The sequence below is a fragment of the Poeciliopsis prolifica genome, unplaced genomic scaffold (genome assembly GCF_027474105.1).
Source record: "Poeciliopsis prolifica strain line A6 unplaced genomic scaffold, Auburn_PproV2 SCAFFOLD021, whole genome shotgun sequence".
NCBI classification, from domain to species: domain Eukaryota; kingdom Metazoa; phylum Chordata; class Actinopteri; order Cyprinodontiformes; family Poeciliidae; genus Poeciliopsis; species Poeciliopsis prolifica.
Window position 1 is genome coordinate 3,445,165 of NW_026562396.1, and position 20,294 is coordinate 3,465,458.

The 20,294-nt window shown below is 34.9% G+C and overlaps 1 protein-coding gene across 4 annotated transcripts in view; it reads right to left on the minus strand.

Annotated features, from left to right (window-relative positions):
* LOC129369460 (protocadherin-9) overlaps positions 1–20,294 on the minus strand; it is a 184,834-nt gene that overhangs the window by 124,217 nt on the left and 40,323 nt on the right. For 2 of the 4 annotated variants that reach the window (XM_055044862.1, XM_055044864.1), the window contains one exon: positions 5,009–5,110. The exons of the other annotated variants lie outside the window; for them this stretch is intronic. In XM_055044862.1, the coding sequence (XP_054900837.1) occupies positions 5,009–5,110 (102 nt within the window). The remainder of the gene's footprint in view (positions 1–5,008; positions 5,111–20,294) is intronic. 4 annotated transcript variants of the gene reach the window in all.

Below are 20,294 nucleotides of genomic sequence, written 5' to 3' on the forward strand. Positions count from 1 at the left end.
TCTTATAGTGATCTGGAGATTTTCGAGATTCCTTGGGCTCTATTGTGCCCACAGAGTTGTTCCAAAGATTTTTTTTTGTCTTTTTTTATGTAGAGCTTATCTTTCTGAAGGAGATGTAGTTACCATGGCAGGCTAGTATTTCATCTGCGACAATCTTAAGGTGGGCCGTCCTATTAAAGTAACATCAACATGAATATTTAGGGCTTTTAAGCAAAGAAACTGCAAGCAAGACTATCAATACTGCTTATGTAAACTGTTGATTTTAATAATGTGGCTGACAAACATTAATAAAGCACATGTGTCCAAAACCCATATATCCTGGGAAAACACCAAGAAAGCAAATAAAAAAAACAACTGTTAAGAATCCACTTTCCTCCAAATAGAAACTTCCAGAAAAAAGTATTCCTGTCTGATGCCATTGTATTGATGTTTTTCTCAAACATTTCCTAGATCTATTTAATAAATGATATTATTGCATCACAACTCAATTATGTAAGCAACAAAACTCATATAGAATAATTTCAAAAGTCCAATTTTTAAAGCATCCATATTTGTCAATTTTGATGATTTTTAGCTTGTCGTCAATAAGACACAATATTTAATTTCTTAGAAATTAAATATTTCTAAGAAAATTAACAGCCTAGAATTTCATCAGGCTGTTAAAAATAATGATAAACAAGTGTGCTCTTAATTAAAAGTATGTCTCATATTTGATAAATAAAAACAGTTAAGTCTTCGTTTCATTATAATGATGAAAATACAAATATAAAGTTACATTCTCAAGTGTTTCAAAAAACGTGTATCAGTGGAAGGGGTGTCAACTTTGTCTGTATGAAATCTTTCTGGATACATATGCTACACAGAGATACAGCCCATTCACTGCTGTGCTTTTATAAATTGCATCTTCCAAAGTGGTGTTACTGCAGCATTATTGGATATTCCATTTCCAAAGCTCCCAAATGCTTCTCTCTAATATCAGTTCATGGCCAAACAGGATTTAGCACTTGAGTGTATTTCAAAAGTCTAAAGATTCTGAGCATTAAAAGCAGCAAGCATGTATAGCAGTTTGCTAATGTGATTTTCCAGTATGGTCAATAAGTACATTTCAAACGAATACATTTTGACATTATATAAACCTTGTAAACTGTGTCCAGAGTTAGTTTGTTTTCAACCTCTGTTTTCAGACTATAAACCAAAGATTATTTGTAGTTCAAGTAACTATTCTAAAAACTAGCTTGTTGTCTGTTAAAACGTTCAGGTTTTTTAAGTATATTTCATACAAACAGCAAAAAGAATTACGCATTTTCAGAACTCCGGAAGCTTTCAGAGAATATGCACATTTCTGCATAAATTAACAGTTAACACCTGCTTACTGATCATTTCACTGCTCAGTTAACTGTGTATGAGGACCACAGTGTTAACTGTTACCATTGCTAAAGCAATTGCGCGAGTTAACCTAAAACAATATGTTATGTTGTTTTGTGAAACAGTGAGTCGTGTTACATTAAGTACCTATTTTGTGCAGTGAATTTGTATTGGGATCACAAGAATAAAATATGAAACATGTTACAACATCAAGGATGGCTGAGTTAACTATCTGTTTTATTGCTGTTTTTTGGCTACATTATCAGAAATACAGAAAGTTGATAGTGAAAACCTATTTACCCAAAGGTGCTTTTGTCATACACTTCTAAAATCCCAAAAACAGTTGTATTCAGTGGTATGACAGATATTTAAAGATTACCCCTGGCATAAACAAGATTAAACTATTCAGACAGCAGCTTGGCAACAATATAAATTGCAAATAAATAAATAAATCAATGCCATAAACCTTGAAGACATGAGACTTTTCTTCTCGATTCTTGTTCATTTGTTAATAGCTTTTGTTATCCTCACCTGCAAGTCTGTTCTTTTGTATTCATTTTACAATAATAATTAAATTTCCAGTTATCTACTCATCATGCTTTTGGAGTAAATGGCAATAAGTGTATTGATCCCTACCAGTATGAGGACCACAAACTGAAAAACATCCAATAAATCAATGGGACATATACAGTCCAAGAGGTGACTTTTCCAGTTTATTGTCTTTTACTTGCAGAACTACGGTTTGTATGCAGTTAGTTTCTTGTGCGTCATGACTGGTGTTCACAATAAACACAACCAACCTATTCTTCTCCATGTAATTTGGAATAAACTATTAATGAAGGAAGGTGTCTCTCTGTGGCCAAGGACTGCTCAACAATCAGCCCAAGGACTCACCACATATAGGATGGGATAATTTCTGCCAGCTGTGCCTTTTCACGTTAGCTCCTGCCCCTCTCCCAACCACTCATCCCCACGCAACAACTCCCTGATGCACTCGGAATGACAGAGGAAAGAAAATTATCGAACACCAATACAATAAAGCTGTCTGGTAACTTAATAGGCTGCTGAGTAGGGGCAGCGTGGCCATCTTGCTTTGAGGCGATAATGAGAGTCATCATTCCCTCATGGGCTAAAAGAAAACGGCCTGTGTGAGAGGACATGCATTTATCTGAGAATGCATGCGTATGTTTGGCTGTGAGGCTTTTTGGTCCAGTGAGGCCCAATAAGCACACACTACCGTGCTATAACAAAGCCAGCTGGATATTTTGCTGAATTCAGCTGAAAGGAATTTTGTGAGAAATTCTGTTCACTAAATCAGGAGAACGTCCGCATAATGTTGCTGTAAGCTTCAGGGAGACACAAAGCATGCACTGTCCTATTTATCTTATTACAGGTTCTTGAACCAGTTCCAAATGTGAGAAAAAACATCCCAGATTAATAAAAATAAAAATAAAAAAAACTATGTTGTAATGGAGGTGAAAGAAAGATTTACCAGGATTATTGAAATAATAATAGAAGGTGCTGTAATTTGTTTCTAGTGACAAGGATTTTTGTTAACACTGGACTTTTACTCGTGAAAGCATTCCTTTTTCAATGATACCTGCACTACAATTAGCTGCACTAATTGTATGAACATTATGGGTTCTTTTAGTTCTTCTGTTTTTATATCAAGAAAAAGTTATTCTAATTTAGATAAAATAGATATAAAATTACATGGCTGGGAGAAGATACCAACTAAAATGTGAAGGCTTTGCGTGTTTACTGTCATGTGTACAAGGATAAGTAGCAAACAATTCATGTGAAAAAAAATGCCAGTCCTTTTTTACGCTACATTTTCTGCCCTCAGTGACTGACAAAACTATCAAAGTCTTAGAAGTGTTTACAGCAGCTAAGGAAATTTTGACCTGTTGACTGTGCTGATGCTAGCTAGTACAGTAAAATCACTGCATGACACAGTGGTGTGCCCGGTGGCATCAAGGGAATGTGGGTGAGATGGAACTGCTTTGTGTTTACACCATTGCCTCGTTAGCTTTTCCCTGTTTGCTGATAGTGGACCCAGGGGGACACAACAAGCATTAAATATTTAATGGAAAGAAAACTGAGGGTTCAGTGTTTGTGAACATTACTGGTTCATGAAAAATAAATATATGCAAATGTTTTCTCAGCTGTATATTTAGGAAAGGCAGATATAAAAGTTTCCAGTGTTTTTATAAAGTACAAAAAGTTTAAACTGTGTTAATTCTTTAACATTTTTCTCCAGTGATAGAAAAGTGAATTGTCAGACACTATTTTATTTCCTGCATCAAGGTAACTCTCAGTGAGTATTTTGGAAACTAATCTTGAATGTCGTCAAAGCGTAAAGTAAAGAAAGTAAACTTACGTTTGAAAAAAAAAGGTACAGTACAATCATTAAGCACTGTTGATCTGGAACAGTCCAACTGCAGTATTTTTTCTCCTATCTTGTAAATTTTCCTTAACTCTATAGCTAATAATTCTTGGATTGTTTTCTTAAATTGAACATGCATGTTTTCATTTACTAGTAACTTGAGGCTGGTTCACCTGAAGTTCTTCAAGGTGGAACTACAAAGGACATTTCTATTGTATCCACCTTCTAACTGACCTAACAATCCTGCAAATGTACTCATGTGTAAACTAAGAAATAGATAGCTAATCAGAAAATATCCCATAATGGTAATTTATGCTTTGCTCATTTCATTTAATTCTAAATGAGTAAATTAAACAAGTCGTTATTTGTTGTTTCAGAATGTTTTGGCATGGAAAATTACAATGATCACAGTGCTTTATTCAAACTCGTTTTGCAAATGTGACCTGCTTTTTAGTATTTCATCCTTGTGAGATGCTTACAGAACTTAAAATTAAATGGCGTCTACAGTTACAGTTCGGCAGGAAATATATTGATACTCTCTGCAGTTTTAGGCTATAAGTGATTGCTTAATGTGCCAATATTAAAAGATCAAAACTAGTGAAACTCTTCACACCTGTGGTGTAACAGAAAGAATTGCATGCACCTAACATTATCTGTAAAACACAATGACATAGAAGGAATTCACACAAATTATCCCTGCGACACGCAAAAAAAACTTGGCATTGCGGTGAGTAACGGATGCAGATTATGGTTAGAGTCCAACCCCCCTCTCAGCCCTTGTTGATACACTGTAGCAGAGAAAAACCGACATCATTAAGATTCACCAGTGCAAAGCGACACACACAAACCTTCTCTAAACCCCCGATGACTATCAAGCACTGTGTTTTCCAAGCACGGAGGTAATGAGACAAATACTTATTACTCAAGTAAAAATGGCATGAATATTAGCATCACATTAGCCCTGAATTTAATGATGTTTTGAGTACAATATGTCACTGTTAGTCAGCTGCAAAACATTTTTAGGCTTTGTAGGAGGAAAAAGTAGACTTTATTTTTTTTTGCAATGTCTCTTACTCTATAATGTTCCAAAGCTGGAATGGAGACAAAACTCAAAAAAATAAATATATTTTTACTTTCTCCATGGAATACTGACGTAATGATGATCTTCAAAATAGTTTGGATTGTATGATATAAAATGATTTGCATTAGGTGAAACGCTAATGATTGTTTGCCAAAAATGGGACCATCAGTACTCACTAAAGGGGTGCAAGGGGTCCAATACTCGGGATTCAGCTCTGCTCGAGGACGGAGGTCCAGATATTCGGGGTTCAGTTCGGTTCGGGCACGAGTTAATGTTCCCTTCATGAAAATTGAAAAAAAGGTTCTGTTAGAATTGGTTATTTAGTTATTGTTTGGTTTACATTAACAAAATGTGTACAGAACAGAAAAAACACAAAGCTCACATTTGCTAAATGACTCAAATATAAGATTGTTTACAAATATATAAGAATGAATATCAAACTCTCTTCAGATAAACTTGGCCATGCATGAAGCTTATATACAGATATGTATGTATGATGTTAATTCATAGGATTTATGTAAAGTTTCACCAAGAATTTCAATTAAAGAACAGAAAATGAGGTTCGAACGAAGTTTCCCATTCCTGAGGCCTCTGAACTAAGTGACATGCCATTGAAATGGACTGATTTTGCTGGGCCCCATGTGGTCTATGATATATACTGTAATTATCTGCTGATTCTCAAAATGGTTGTGTGTAATGAGGCTATGCTGCATGAAGCCCCAGGCATAAATCACTGTCTTTAACTGACTTCCAGATGACCAGCAACAACACAGAGCAGAGGAAGAAATGGGTTATCTGAGAAGCACTACTGTAAAATTGTGTCTCTTATCAGCACACACCATATTGTCAGCCTAAATAATTTCACACATTATGTTTTTCTCAAAAAGGTATAAGTCGGCCTGCAATTTATATATAAAATTATATATATATATAAATTTATTTAAAAAAAATATATATATATATATATTTTTTTTTGTTTTCTTATATCCTGGCAACCAGTTCATTAACTGCTATCAGTCTTATTGAGCATTGCAAATATAGGTGGAGACCCCGTAATGTATGCGTTAGCCTCAACCTTTTTGAATGAGATGCGCCTATCAGGTGGTCGGCTGTCCTTGGAATGAAACTCCTTCAAAAACCACATTGCTGAGAGGTACACAGGCAACACTCCTGTATAAAAACAGATGCTTATAATAATGGAATGGATTACATGGTGTGCGATATTTGGTAAATGGAAAATCAACGGAAATAAAATAATTTACTTTCAATTCAAAGACACCCAGTCTGCAAATTACATTACATTTATTGTGTTGTAATATTTTCAATAATAAAAATAAATAAATAAATAAAAATTTGATGAATAAAATGTACACTAAATGTATTATTAATGATTAATATTAATCACTCCTGACAGTGACTAAATTTAATGAACCTTAAACCCTAGTTAGACCATTTAACTAAAAAGCTATAGAAAACTGCACTGAATGCATGTTTAAAGTCACAATTAATGATAGTAAAATAGTAATAATATTAAATCACAGTGAGCAGGTTTGTGTTTAATGTGGTTTACAAATGGATCTATTTTAAATTTCTTATAAGTTGCAGGTTCACACTATATAGTGACACGGGTATCATCCAAACCATGGATAAAACAGAACAGAATGTTGTCCAAAGACCTATGCTACTTTTATGTTTTTAGTTGGGTGAGAAATCAACCTTTCCAAAATGTACTCAGACAATTTTAACTAGACATGTTTCTCACAACAGTTTCCCTTAACAGTTCTTCCAATTATTGAAATACCAGGGAAACGGGTAGAATGCAGCTGAGCAGCACTTAGAACCTTTTTCTCATTTTGTGTTGACTTAATATATGATTTCACTTGTCTGTCATTCTAATTAATGGAAGTGCTGTACTATAAACTGCCCAAAATGTGGGATTATTTATAACTATCTAGCCGTTTATCATTGGTATGATATGTGACAGAGAGAAGGAAGTGAGAGTTGGCAATATTATAATTGATCATTTTTCACTTCACATTGTCAGTCACTGTGGTAAAGTCCCTGGTTGACGCTGACAGAATCACATGTTACATCTGTCAACTCTGACAACAAATATAAGCAGCACAAATAAAACAGTTTATTAAGATTTACTGAGTGTCCTGCAACTGCATGAGGTGAACACCACTTTCCACTACCTGAGCAAAAACTGGAGTATTCTAGATAAAAATGCTGCAGCCGAGGAATGAGAGATCATTTAAGTGTGCCACATTTTGAACTATACCCAATCAGTGGTGTTAATGATGGTCTGAAAATTACTGATTTAGTTTAAATTTACTGAGCAGCATTGAAGACTGGGGAGAGGTTTCTTGTCACTAAATGGCCACCACTGGAAGTTCTCAAGTAATTAGTGTTTTTTTTTTTTTTTCTGTTGTGTGTTTTTTTTTTAAATTAGGCAATGAAATTAAACTAGCACAGCATCATTCTGTTGTAACAGCTTGTGGTAAATGATTCTGTGTAATTTTGTCAGTAGTACTCTGTCATACAACTAAATGATTATGGAAACTTAGATGAACAACAGATTTCCACCTGGTGTGAATGAAACTGGTATCTACTTTGCTGCTTTACTATAAAAAAATTGGACCTTTCTGAGTTAAATGCAGCAATCATCATTGCAGCATATTCCTGAAGCGTGTGACCTCTTTTTTAGATTTAAAATCTTGGTAAAGCACCTTTATGGGACTGTGTTCTGGTGCTTTGTAACATGCTGTTAGCAACAGGATGTGGCATGGGGTCTGTTTGTTTTCAACACATGCCATCAGATTCTCTTAGATTGCCATCAGGGGAGATGAAAGGTCAGGTGAACACCTCACAATTGTTCTTTTTGCTCCTCTTCTGCAGGTTTTATTAGAGCCACAGTTTTGGTGAGAAAAGTCAGCTGCTAAAGAGCAGCACAGTTCCCATACAATGTAGGGAGAATAATAAAAGTAACAAGTTTGAAAACATCCAAGATACAAGTTTTTATGTCTACTCAAAGGTAGAACATAATGCATTATTTAATTTGTAAATCACTGATGACATGGTTTAGCAGACTAGTGTATTCAGTAACTCTTCTGTTTCGCTGTATTTCCAAAAATCTTTCACTGAAATTATTGATATTGAAGACTTGAGAGAATATCAAGGGTTTCTGGTTTGAGAACTTCTATGCTTTTTGCAGATGATGTGGTTCTGTTGACACCTTCAGGTCATGACCTTTGCTATGCAGAGGAGCAGTTTGAAGATGAACACGAAGGTGCTTTATTGCATGGAGACCGGCTGTTCTGTATTTTTCAAACAAAAAAAGGGTGTTTGAAAGACCTGAGTTGGACTTAGACTTAGACTTAGACTTGACTTTATTGATCCCTTGGGAAGACTCCCTCAGGAAATTATAGTTACCAGCAGCTCACAGGCAAAAATGTGGCACACAGTAAGCATACACTAAAGAATACAAAAAAATACAAATTAAATACAAAACAAAGAATATAAATACAACACAAAAGGAAATTATAGCAATTTGGTGGATAGATTGACCAGTGATATGGTATTGCACTGTATGGTTTGGCCTGATAAATATGGAGTTCACATTTGTAGAAAAACTACTCCTTCTTCCCTCTGTCCTGTGTCACCTCCGACCCCCCAGTGAGGAGTTGTACAGTATAGCACACTCCTCAGACTATTGCTTTCCCATTAAGTTCAGTAATCCAAATAAGATTTTTGATGTTGCAGGGAGGTGGTTTGAGCTTCTGTTACAAATCTCCTTTTGCTTCCTCAGTTTTGATGTTATCTGGTAGTACACATTCTGGTGTACTACCAGTTGTATTCTTTCTGACTAGAAAATCTCTTGGGATCTCCCATAATGAGCTAAAGAGAAAGGTTGGGATTTAATTTATAAACTGTTCCTCCCCTTGACTGACTGATACTATTGCCCCACCACTACCCGTTTGAATCATTATTACAAGGAAAAATAGTGTCATACTTTTATGTTTTAAAGTCCCTCCACTGGCTCCCTGTAGCTCAAAGAATATATTTTAAACTACTGCTGTTAGTTTACAAATCACTGAACGGTTTAGCACCACAATACATCAAAGACCTGCTGTTGTTGTATCAACCTTCCAGACCTTTCAGGTCTTCTGGTTCTGGTCTGCTCTGCATCCCCAGAACCAGAACCAAGAGAGGAGAAGCAGCTTTCAGCATCTATGCACCAAAAATTTGGAACAAACTTCCAGAAAACTGTAAAACAGCAGAAATCCCTACTTCCTTTAAATCTCAACTAAAAAGGCACCTGTTTAGAGTTGAATTTGAAATGTAATATGTAACAATATATTGTTTATTCTATGTCGCATGACTTCGTGTTTTTGTGCTTATGATGTAAAGCACTTTGAAATACCTTGCTGCTGAAATGTGCTATACAAATAAAATTTGATTTGATTTTGATTTGTATGTCTTTTAATGCCAAACATTGACTCTATCAAATTAATAATGGGAGTGAAAATAAGGCTTAGCAGAGCTGGCAATTTTTGTCCAATCTGTTATTGTTTCATTTTGGCATTCTTGTTTAAACTAGAGCCTCAGTGCGTGAAAATCTCAGTAAATCAATAACTTCAAACCAGTCAGTTGGCATCAACAAACAGTGCTATTATCATCACCTAAATCCTTCTTCAGTCTGATGTTAAGAATGAACTTTGTCAAGTCATCATTTATAAATGTAAAATGTTTTGAGATGCAGTAATAGAATTTGCTGATTTGCTTTGCATGTTAGCAGCTGGTTGTGAAAAGCATAACTCTATCATTGTTTCTTCATTAGTTTATTTGCATGGTTTTAAATGTAAATATCAGAAAGTAGTAAATGGCGAGGCCAATATTTTATAAAGCTCCAATGTGAAATCACTCAGTGAAATAAATACAGACTGGAAAGAAAAGACTTGAATATAAATATATATATATTTTATTTTTTGGAGCCACTTTTGTACTTTGCGTCTTGCTCTCTATTCCAGACCTGGCAGAAAAAGGTCTTTGTTGCATTTGTTTACATTGTTGCTAAAGTTGTTTTATTTAAAAGGAATACAGTGCTTTCTGAAAAAGGAAAAGCAGAACCAAAGGATCTGAATACCACGCAAGGTTCATAAATAAAAAGGTTGTGTTTCTACATCGGGGGAAACCTGAGGAAAATTAACTTTAATGACATGGCAAGGTAAGAATAACAATACATGTCTGAAAGTCTTCCTGGACCCATAAAGCTACTCAGCTGAACTTGTCTGGAAACTGTGGGCAGAGGAGATGACTATCATTCAGGGGATAAAACACACTTTAATTAGCTTTACCATTAGTCTATCCCTGCCAAGGCTTCTCAGTCACAACAGACCTTTAATTCTGTTTAATTACCTTAGAGATACCACTGTATGCACTCTTCCTTGACATCACAAGACAACATTCATTTCTCAACAAGTGCTGCATGCGTGTGTGTACTGCTAAGAGGAGAACACGATGTTTATCTTGTGACTCGTGGCAAGACTCATGGGGGTAGGTGCTTTTGAGATGAGTGTTTGGAGATGACTTATTCAAGCAGTTGTTCAATTATTTCTTTCTTACCTATTTGCCTGATCATTTTTTTTCTCCAAAGGTAAATAAGGTCGTATGACATAAACTTAAAACAGAGAAAACATGCCAAATGAACAGAAATTGTTTCATCAAAATCTGGAAATGAAAATATTTCTTTTTTTTTAGATTGATCTCACACACTTTGCTCATAGAAGTGCTACAATTGCCAAACATTAGCAGTGAAGTAAAATCAATCACTGCATCATCAGAATTGTCTTTGGAAATTGCTCTCCATTGGTTAACATATTACCGTCATAATCAGTCAGTGCTGGCGTGGCTTTCTTTTTCTTCACAGTCTGTTTGCTTACAGTCATTCGGAGCTCTGGCAATGCAAATGAACCTATAAAGTGGCCTTATGTGTGCATTTTCCCTCTGGACATCGAAATGAGATCAGCTGAGCAGTGTTGTCTCTTACTTCACAATGCAATCGTTACTTCATACAAAACAATCAGACTTTGCTGCAAGGCTTTGTCCTTTGTTTTCACATTTTGTTTATCTCTTGTGTAAACTTAATCACTGAGCAACAGAATAAAAAAGAAAGAGGTTTAAGGGAAAATGTGAAATATGAGCTAGAGAGGGCAAAGTGGGAGTGCAAGGAAAAATAGAAATCATGGCTGGAAATTTGTGACGATTATAAAATAAAAGTGCACAGGAGGGGGCCTGCACGGAGTTGTTTATATTAAGCTGTTGAGATGGCTAGGCAAGAAAATCTGTGATTATCATTCTCTGATTTGCCAAGCTTTGCAGCGATTGGGCCTTCCTTTGGTGGCAGCATTAAACTTTATGTTTATGGGTCCCCATATTAAGCCCATTTCCACGCTCCCCATTCCATGCGCTAAGTATTGACATTCCATTTAAAGTTGCCAACAATGAGGAGGCTATTTTATGACAGAAATGTAATGGAAACAAACACAACAAGCACTGCAGAAAAAAAAAAAACACAATTACAAAGACATTTTTGCATAGTTGCAGAGTAAAAGGAGATAAGCATGATGCGCCCCTGCTTTCTTTACTAGGAACAAAGGAAATGAAATTCATCACATTCCTCTGCCTTTCTGGACTTTCTGCTGCTTTGTAACATGCAAAGAGAATGGTTCCTTCTGAGTAGCTCACCAACCCTAGATATGTGTGCTTCAAAAGAAATTTATACAGACATTAGACTTGATATGTTAATTAATTGCACAAGTTTAAACATGCCCTTCCTATATTTAAAGTCCCAAGACTACTCTGTTCAAAATTGAGAAAAAAAAAAAAGTCAATGTAATGCCACAAATTGTTAACGTAGCCATTCAATGAAGGTACTTTGTGCACAAATGGAAAACAAATTAGGTTAAAGTCTTGTGACAGGATAAATAAAACCTTGATCAATTAAGTGGTTGAAGAGGATGACAGTCCAGCACTGAACTGAAAGAGTCCCGCTGTTACTGTTTAATTCTTGAGCCACAGAGAAGCATTGATTCTCTATGGCACCATGTCCTTATCATTACAGTCAATGCTGAGGCCAGCCCAAACCATTCTGAACAGTCGCTAATGGCTTAAAGGAATTCAGCTGTACTAGAGGCAGAATTGTAATAAGGGGATTTTATGAATTTGTGGCACGGGGACTAGAGAAAGCAGAATTTTGCAGGTCATCCGCAGAACACAGTGAATGCATTAACAAAACAATTCTCTCTCATTACTTAGAATTATCTCTTTTCACAGTGCCGAATGGAGATTGAGGTGGTAGGGAGGTCAGCTTATCTGATGAAATAAGTTGCAATGCTAATGTTTGTAACCTGTCTGAACCAATATCTCGACTGCCTAACAAACCTTTTTCAGTAACAAAATAAATACATAGCATTTGAGTTTTGCAAGGAAAACATTAAATTATATATATATATATATATATATATATATATATATATATATATATATATATATATATATATATATATATATATATATATATATATATATATATATATATATATATATATATATACCTTTTTTTTTTAGATATTTTTGGTTCTCTCAGCCCTTTATCTGTTCCGTAAGCACACCTTTTATCTCTCCGGCTTAGGACTTCAACTCACTGGGGTTCTGTCTTTGGTTTTGGCCTCAAAACAGTGTTATTCAGAGAGTACTCCCATAGGAGCTGTGTACAGAAAGAGAAGGAAGTTGTTGCAGAACAGCAGTTTGCTTTGAGATCAGATGGGTTTCTTGTGGTCACTGTGTTGTGTACTTCTCTGACCTTGATTTTTTTTTCTGCCGACAACAGCTTTTGCAACTTCTTCTGTGCACACTTGTTTAAACTGTATCTACAGTCATGTTTTTATCATACTTTATCATCCTTTCATTATAAACTGAACGAATAAACCAAGCTCTTCCAGATCCCATTCAGATATAAATTTGTGACTGATTTATGATTTTTTTTTTGTAGTTGCTTTGCAGTTAAAAAATTTACTTGAAATATAAAAGGCTTTTACATCACATATGGTGAGAGACAACTTACACACTTCACAACAGAAACCTGATTTTTCACATTGGGTTCAGAGAAGGTTTCCTAAAATTGTTGCCTGAAAACTTCACATTTGATGTTACAGAAAAACAAGTCAGCAAATAGAATTCATATACTGAAGAGCACCATAATTTATTGTCGTCAGAGTAAATAGAGGCAGTCATTTCATACAGCCCTTTGTTGATAGTTGCACAATCAACATTTTCCTTTTTTCCTTCTCTAAAGTGTGTCTTTGTCCATCTGCCTAGTTGTACAATCTATTCAAATGTTGGAGCAATGAATCTTCTTCACAAAAGCTAAGTGAAACAAAAAAAACAGTTGCAGTGAAACTTCTTTAATATAAATCTACTAAGGTTTCCCCTTCCAGGCTAACCTACACAGGCCCTACCTTGAGACCTCCACAACTCCAGCTAATTAAATTTAAGGTCAGCATACTTGCTGGAATCTAATTTCTTTGTATGGGTTAAAATAAGTAGACGGCTGCATGCCATTCAGTAACGGCTATATACAAAAGCTGATTTTATTCTGTAACCTCTAAGCTCTGAGTCCATTACATTACCGCCTTCATGATGGGGATTTTTATGATCTTGGAAAATACAGGTTCACCAGTCTAAATCCTGTACAGCCTTCAGGTAGGACACAGTGAGCGGATAAGCCGAACGGCAACTTCTCTTTTTTTTCTGTGCCAACTCTTGGACATTTTTAGCAACTCAAGCAAGAGAGCAAGACACCAAGTATGGCATAACCAGGTGAAAGTAAATAGGAGCAGCATCTTTTTAAGCAGCCAACAGACTACCTCTTATTTTTGTACAAAAAAAAAAAAAATTACTTTTTTTTAAAACATCTCTGTTTTTAGGCTATATGTTTACAGTTAAGACCTACTGATGCTTATATATATATATATATGTATATATATATATATATATATATATATATATATATATATATATATATATATATATATAATATATATATATATATATATATATATATATATATATATATATTTATTTATTTTTTTTTTTTGATAATTGAAAAACTGTATTTGTAAAAAAACAAAAAAAACAAAACAAAGGTTTAATAATGTGTAAAACACTGGTTACAAAGATACATTTACACTGCAGTTTTGTTATTAACTGATCTAAACTAAAGTAGGAAAACTAAAGACTGATTAGATAATTAGTGAAGAATTTTAAAGAATCCTAAAACTGGTGGCCTAGGTTTGATTTGGATCATGATATGTCACATTTCACAATACTGAGCTGGCCGAAAGAGGATCAGAATCACATTAGGTTGTCGTAATATCAATGTATTGTATTATTCAACTTGCCAAAACTAAAAATAATGCATTTAAATGTAATTCTGTGAAATTTGAGTCTTTTTATAATCTAATGGGAATCACAGGGTAATATAAATAACCTGAAGTCTCTTAAAAGATAAAAAAAAATAAAAAATAGTTGAACTAGTTAGAAATTACTACAATAAAAAAAAACTAAACTAAATATTTAAGGAATGAAACATATCTACAAAAATTGCACAAAACATCTAAAACATTAGTTATTAACTGAACCAAACAGATGTGCATTTACACTACATTGAAAGATATGTTTCCCCACTCGATCTTAATCTCTGCAAGGCAGACTCTGTTGGTTGAGGGTTAATAACTGAAAGCAGTTTCACTATATGTTTCCACAGTAGTTAAGAGACTAAAAGTGAAGGACCATATGGCCTTTGGGGGCTTCAGGGTTCACAAATTGCAAACATTTATCATCAACAGACTGGTGCATACATGGCCAAATATTGCCTTATAAAATATTAAAGGAAACTTAAAATCAGCTGTTGGAAATCTAACATTAACTTATAAATAAATAAAGACACTGTAAAACTGCTCAGTGTGAATGTGTTTTTTCTGGTTTGTTCAGATGTACAATATCTTTCAAAATAAATGGCTCAGTAGTCCAGAGAAAGAGATATAATCTGTGTAACACTATTCCAGTAACACAGTAAGCACACAATAGGATACAATATCAGCATCTCAGTTTTCATCTATTCAAACCCTCCTACCAAACCACTCAAAAGTGTCAATTGCATGTCTTTCAGTGGTGGGTTAGGGGTCTGGTATGTGTTTTGTTCTAATATCTTGGTTTCACAGACTGAGAAATGGTCACTAGAAATGTCTTTCAAATAAAACACTGCTTTCTTTTAAAAACACATCCACAAGCCTTGAAATATCATCAATGTCCAAAGTTGTTTCAACGTTTACTTTGGCTTCGCTTCCAGTGTGTTTTGACATAATTACTTCGGAGGTCAATTTGTTTTTCTGTGAAGGCAAAAAACATTTTTGTTTTACTCTAGCAGAGCACTTTACTAAGGCTTTTTTGGTTCTCAAAGCCGTGTTGTTTTTGAACTTCCATCCTGATGTAGAAAACAGAAACACATATATCACTTCACAATGTTTAGCTTCATACTATGAAAATGGTTATCATGCATCTTAATCTTAAAAACTGGGATAAACCATAGATAACATTTCATTTTACGTTATTATGTCTTTGTATTCATAACTGACTTTCCTGTTAAACTATTTCTTCTGTTAACATTCCTGTCTACTCTCTCTACAGAACAATTCTATTAAATTTTGACAGTAATAATGAGGCAGAAAAAATGTGCTATTGAAAGCACTTGTTGTATTCTGTGGCTTCTCTCATCAGACACTAGTAGTCACAGCTGGGTGCCAAGTGAGAGGCGTAAACCCTCATGATTCAGACAACAGTCTAACCATCAGACACTGATAGTCAATAAAAATTTCATCAGCTGGTTAAAAATAAAAAGTCATGGATTTGTTTTTGTCAGCATGCCAAATTCTCTCTGAGAATGTTTATGTTTATATAAAAAGTACTAGAGCTGACAGAGAGAAACTGCACACTTGTTTGTCAGCACTTGATAACAACTTGTACTTTATGTTGGACAGTTGAGACACAAACTTGCATTTACTTGTATTTTCAGCTCCTGCAATGGAATTAAGAAGTACGGGGCGCTGCAGTCAACACTAATTTCTCGGCTGAACTTTGAAATTTTAAATATTTTTAGGATCATTAACATTGGCATTTTACGGGAAAATGCTTTCTTCGATATACATCCCCATATTTTCAAAGGTGAGTGCATGAGTTAGAGGGTATCTGATTGATACCAGGGCAAAGCCGTTTCTGCTCACACTCACCAATCAAAGCAGCAAGTCAATATTTATGAGCCACGACAGCACGTCTTGTATTGTTTTCCACTTACGAGTGTGCGAAAGTGTGTGTGTATGCATGTGCTATTGTGTCACTTTGCAAAGCATGGCTAAAACTCTGGAAACACAGTTTTAATGAAAGCATCCCTATATGTTTAGATGGATGGCAAGCTTGCTGTTGTGCATTCAGATGTTACTCTCGGGTTTGTGATCCTTTCTTTCTGTCTCCATGATGTGTCTGTATCAAAGCATAAGGTTTTATATTTATAGTTTGACCTTTGATAAGAAAAATAAACTGCCTTGTGTTTTTTACTTGTCTCATGATTCTTTTTTCCTCCTGTTGGTGGGTCACAACCTTATCACACTACTGCATATCTGTCTTGTGTTTCAATACCGGAGGAATGCTTTTAATGTGCAGCTCTGAGTAGATAACAATCAAGCGTCGCCTTTTTTCTACATTTGACAGTGTTGCGTATGGAATGTAATCACCACCTAACTCAGGTTGCCACTAAATTTTTATAACATTAGTTAAACAACCCATCACAACTCTTCAAATGGCATGTATGCTGCATGTATGTAGGGGTTGCTGCTACAGAATTTACACAAGAAGATCATCAAAGCTAGCGCTATACTATGCAGATGCTATGTATGCAATGATGGAGATTCAACTTAACTAATACTAAATAATTGGAATCATCCTGACTGACACACTTTGACCTACTTTCTGATTATTTAGCTGATGTTTACTCAACCACATGGGGGCAGTCACAGGATGCATGCTATGGCTCTCAAAAATATACACACCTCTATTAGGCTTCAAATTAGCGCATATATGTATTTATATACAAAATAAAAAAAGCTGTAATACCATGGCTACAATAACTGCTTAGCTTGGTATCTTCTGCCAATTAAAGTGAATCTGGTCATCCTGAGATAAAATGCTGCTGTCCTTCCTTGATATCTGCTCATGAGCATCTTTTAGCTAAAGCCATAGTTTGCAGCAAGGATCAAAATCAAGACTGGAACTGATAAAAAATGCTACAAAACAAAATAATCCCAAAAGAAGTTGTAGAAATGTGCTTAGTGTGTTCCATATATGATAATAATATTTTGTATTCTCCATACATCAAGCATACATAGAATAGCAAAAAACACACTTTTTGAGATGGAAAGTCACCTTTTTGAATTTGTTCTGCAGAAGGTTGTGGGCAAAACTCGTCCTCCAAATTCGAATGACCTGCAGAACTTTTGCGAGGCAAAGGGAATCAAAAGGTTTCTCAACAATATATTAGTTTATGGGTGTGCACCCTTATGCAACTGGGTATACCGCATTTATGTTTTGTCTTTGTCTTTTTTGTGTGGTTTTACTCCTGTCAACTTTTTTTGGTTGAATTGTACAGAATAAATAACGTAATCTAACAAAACACTTTTTTTTCACCATCACAAAAACATATTAACAGAGGTGTGTACACTTGGACTAAGAGCTGCTCAAGATCACCAGATAAACAGTTGGTCTGCTCCTGACAGTCATCCTCATTTAACATTATGTATGTCAAGTAATGTCATGGAATTGCCTTTGCTTTTATCAAATGTGAAGAGAAGTTGCTAAATTAACAAATCCTGTGGAAAAATGCAAACTTTACTCAAGAATGCAGTTTTTGTTATGTCACATGAAATTTAAAGAAAATGAAGCTACTTCTTTAATTACTACATAACAATTACACCCTAAATTACGTTCCAATACATCACTGTAAGAAAAAAGACTTTTAACATAGTTGTTTATTCACAATGAATGTGAAAAAAAAATAACTACATTTGATATGAGGCATTCCTTTTGTGGCTTAAAGCTTCTTTGAACTATTAAAGGTTTAAAATGAAGGAATGTTTTTATACATTACAGATGCATATCTTGTTACTTATTCTCCCAGGTTTAAATGTCAGAATCACCTAATTTACCATAATTAAGACATGTTCTCTTATCAAAGGAGCATCTGCTAGCTATATTGCAGGAAACCTTCTCCTTATGAATATGTAAATCAGTGTTGAACCTGAAAGAATCTGCAGAAAGCTGCAGGCCAAATCAGCCAATGATAAAACACTAAGATATGAGAAATAACATTACAGAGGATTTAAATGAGTCAACAGTATGACCACCTAAGATAATCCACAATTAATAACACAAAGACATCAGATGTTATCTGCTCTGGTCAATCCCTAATGGCAGGGAATTAGATGAAGTCAAGTGTGTCAACAACATTAATGGTCCAGATTATCTCCCTGGGCTGATGTAGCTCGGAGAAAAGCTCAAGTCAGCCAGCTCAGTGGTTCCTGTCAGTGTCACCTTGTTTTACTGCTTGGGAATGGCAGTTGGATTTTGAGGATCTGGAACTGCTCAGAGCGAAATGAAACTGATTTAATGGGTCAGCAGTGCTGCATATTGTCACGGATAGGGTGACAGGTTCAGGAATCTTGATATTTATTCCAGGAATTAAGTTGAAGCTGTAGTTGAAGAGCATAATGTGTTACAGTTTTATTTGTCCAACACATTTTAGTACTACGGTTTAGATTTAAATGATGCCTGAAGCTTATTGTAAATCCTTGATTTCTCTTTATAACCTCAGAGTGAATGCTCAGAATCACTGGACAGGGAAAACATCTAGATGTTTAACAGAGGTTCACTTGATATTGCTATATCGATTCTGCTTCAGACTTTGGACAAATTTCTCATGCCCTAAAGGTAACAAGAGAAAATAAAAGTGAAAAACTCACACATCCAAGTTTTCAAGGCCTTTGGGAAGAAATTAAGTTCGGTTGGACTTTAAAGAGGCTGTTAGACGGAACGTTAGACGTGATTTTGCTATCAACCTTTCACTTGCTCCACCATCTGCTATTACAGTAAAATCTAAAAGCTGCTGCTTGCCTGTGCAGTCTATGCTCTGTGCCATAGAGTAGTTTATTTTATGAGGTCCAGCATATTATCCCTGGACTTCAAGCCCGGAGAGGAAAAAAAAAAAAAGACATAAAATGTAGAGCAGCTGGACAAACTGCCAGTCTTTTTTTCTCTATAACCATTTATTTTGGCTTGCCGTTTTAATTTTGTGCACGTTTTAAAATATACATGTCTCTTGCTAACGAGCAATGGCAACATTTTTGACACACTGGCCAAAATTAAAACATCTTATGAACACAAAGGCTAGAAAAAGCGTTACTTTTGTTTATTAAAAATGCTAAAACAAATGAATTTATTTTTTATGCTTAAGAATAAACTGAGCACATGCTACTGTGACAAATAGATAAAAATAAACATGCAAAGACAGACAAACATCTTAACTCTTAAGTTGACTTTTCTTAGAGTCGAAAAAAATGCAATATATTCTAAGCAACATTAAGAAAATGTATGTCACTTGTTCTTCTAAACTAACTTTAATTAACAAAGTTCAATAAGTAGAACTCCTGAGTCAAATGTAATAAATAGGATTCCTATTTATTACTAGTAACATTTGAAAATAGGATTTATATTTATTAACAGTCAAGTTTAGTCAGTAGGACTCATACTTCTAAATATCTAAGTTTAATAAATATGACTCATATTTATTATTAATAAAGTTTAACAAATAGAACTCCTATTCATTAAACTTTGCTAGCAAATTAAAGGTATTTATTACGATTTTATTATGGTTGTGTGAGTTACTGTCACTTAAACTTATTTTATTTTTGTTGTTTATAGTAAGAAGCAAGAGACACAGAGAAATCCTGAAAGAATCCTGCACTGATGCTAACAGGCATGTCACTGAACAGTGTTGCTCACCTTTTTCACTTGGGCTCTGAGAATGAGTTATGCTGGTATGGGGGGTTAGGGTTGCTGCTGACTCTGACTCACATGTTGCTAAGTGCGGTAAAAGGTACAGGAACAAATTAAGTACACGAGTGTCTTACTAATTTTATGGGATTTTTTTAAACTACACATACATTGTTTGATAACAGCAACAGGTGAATCTATCTGGAAACTGCTGATATTACAGCAGTGGGATATTATTTGGAAATTTTATTTGCCAGCCGTAATTAATAGGTATCACACGGTTCCGTCTGAGAAGTCATTTAT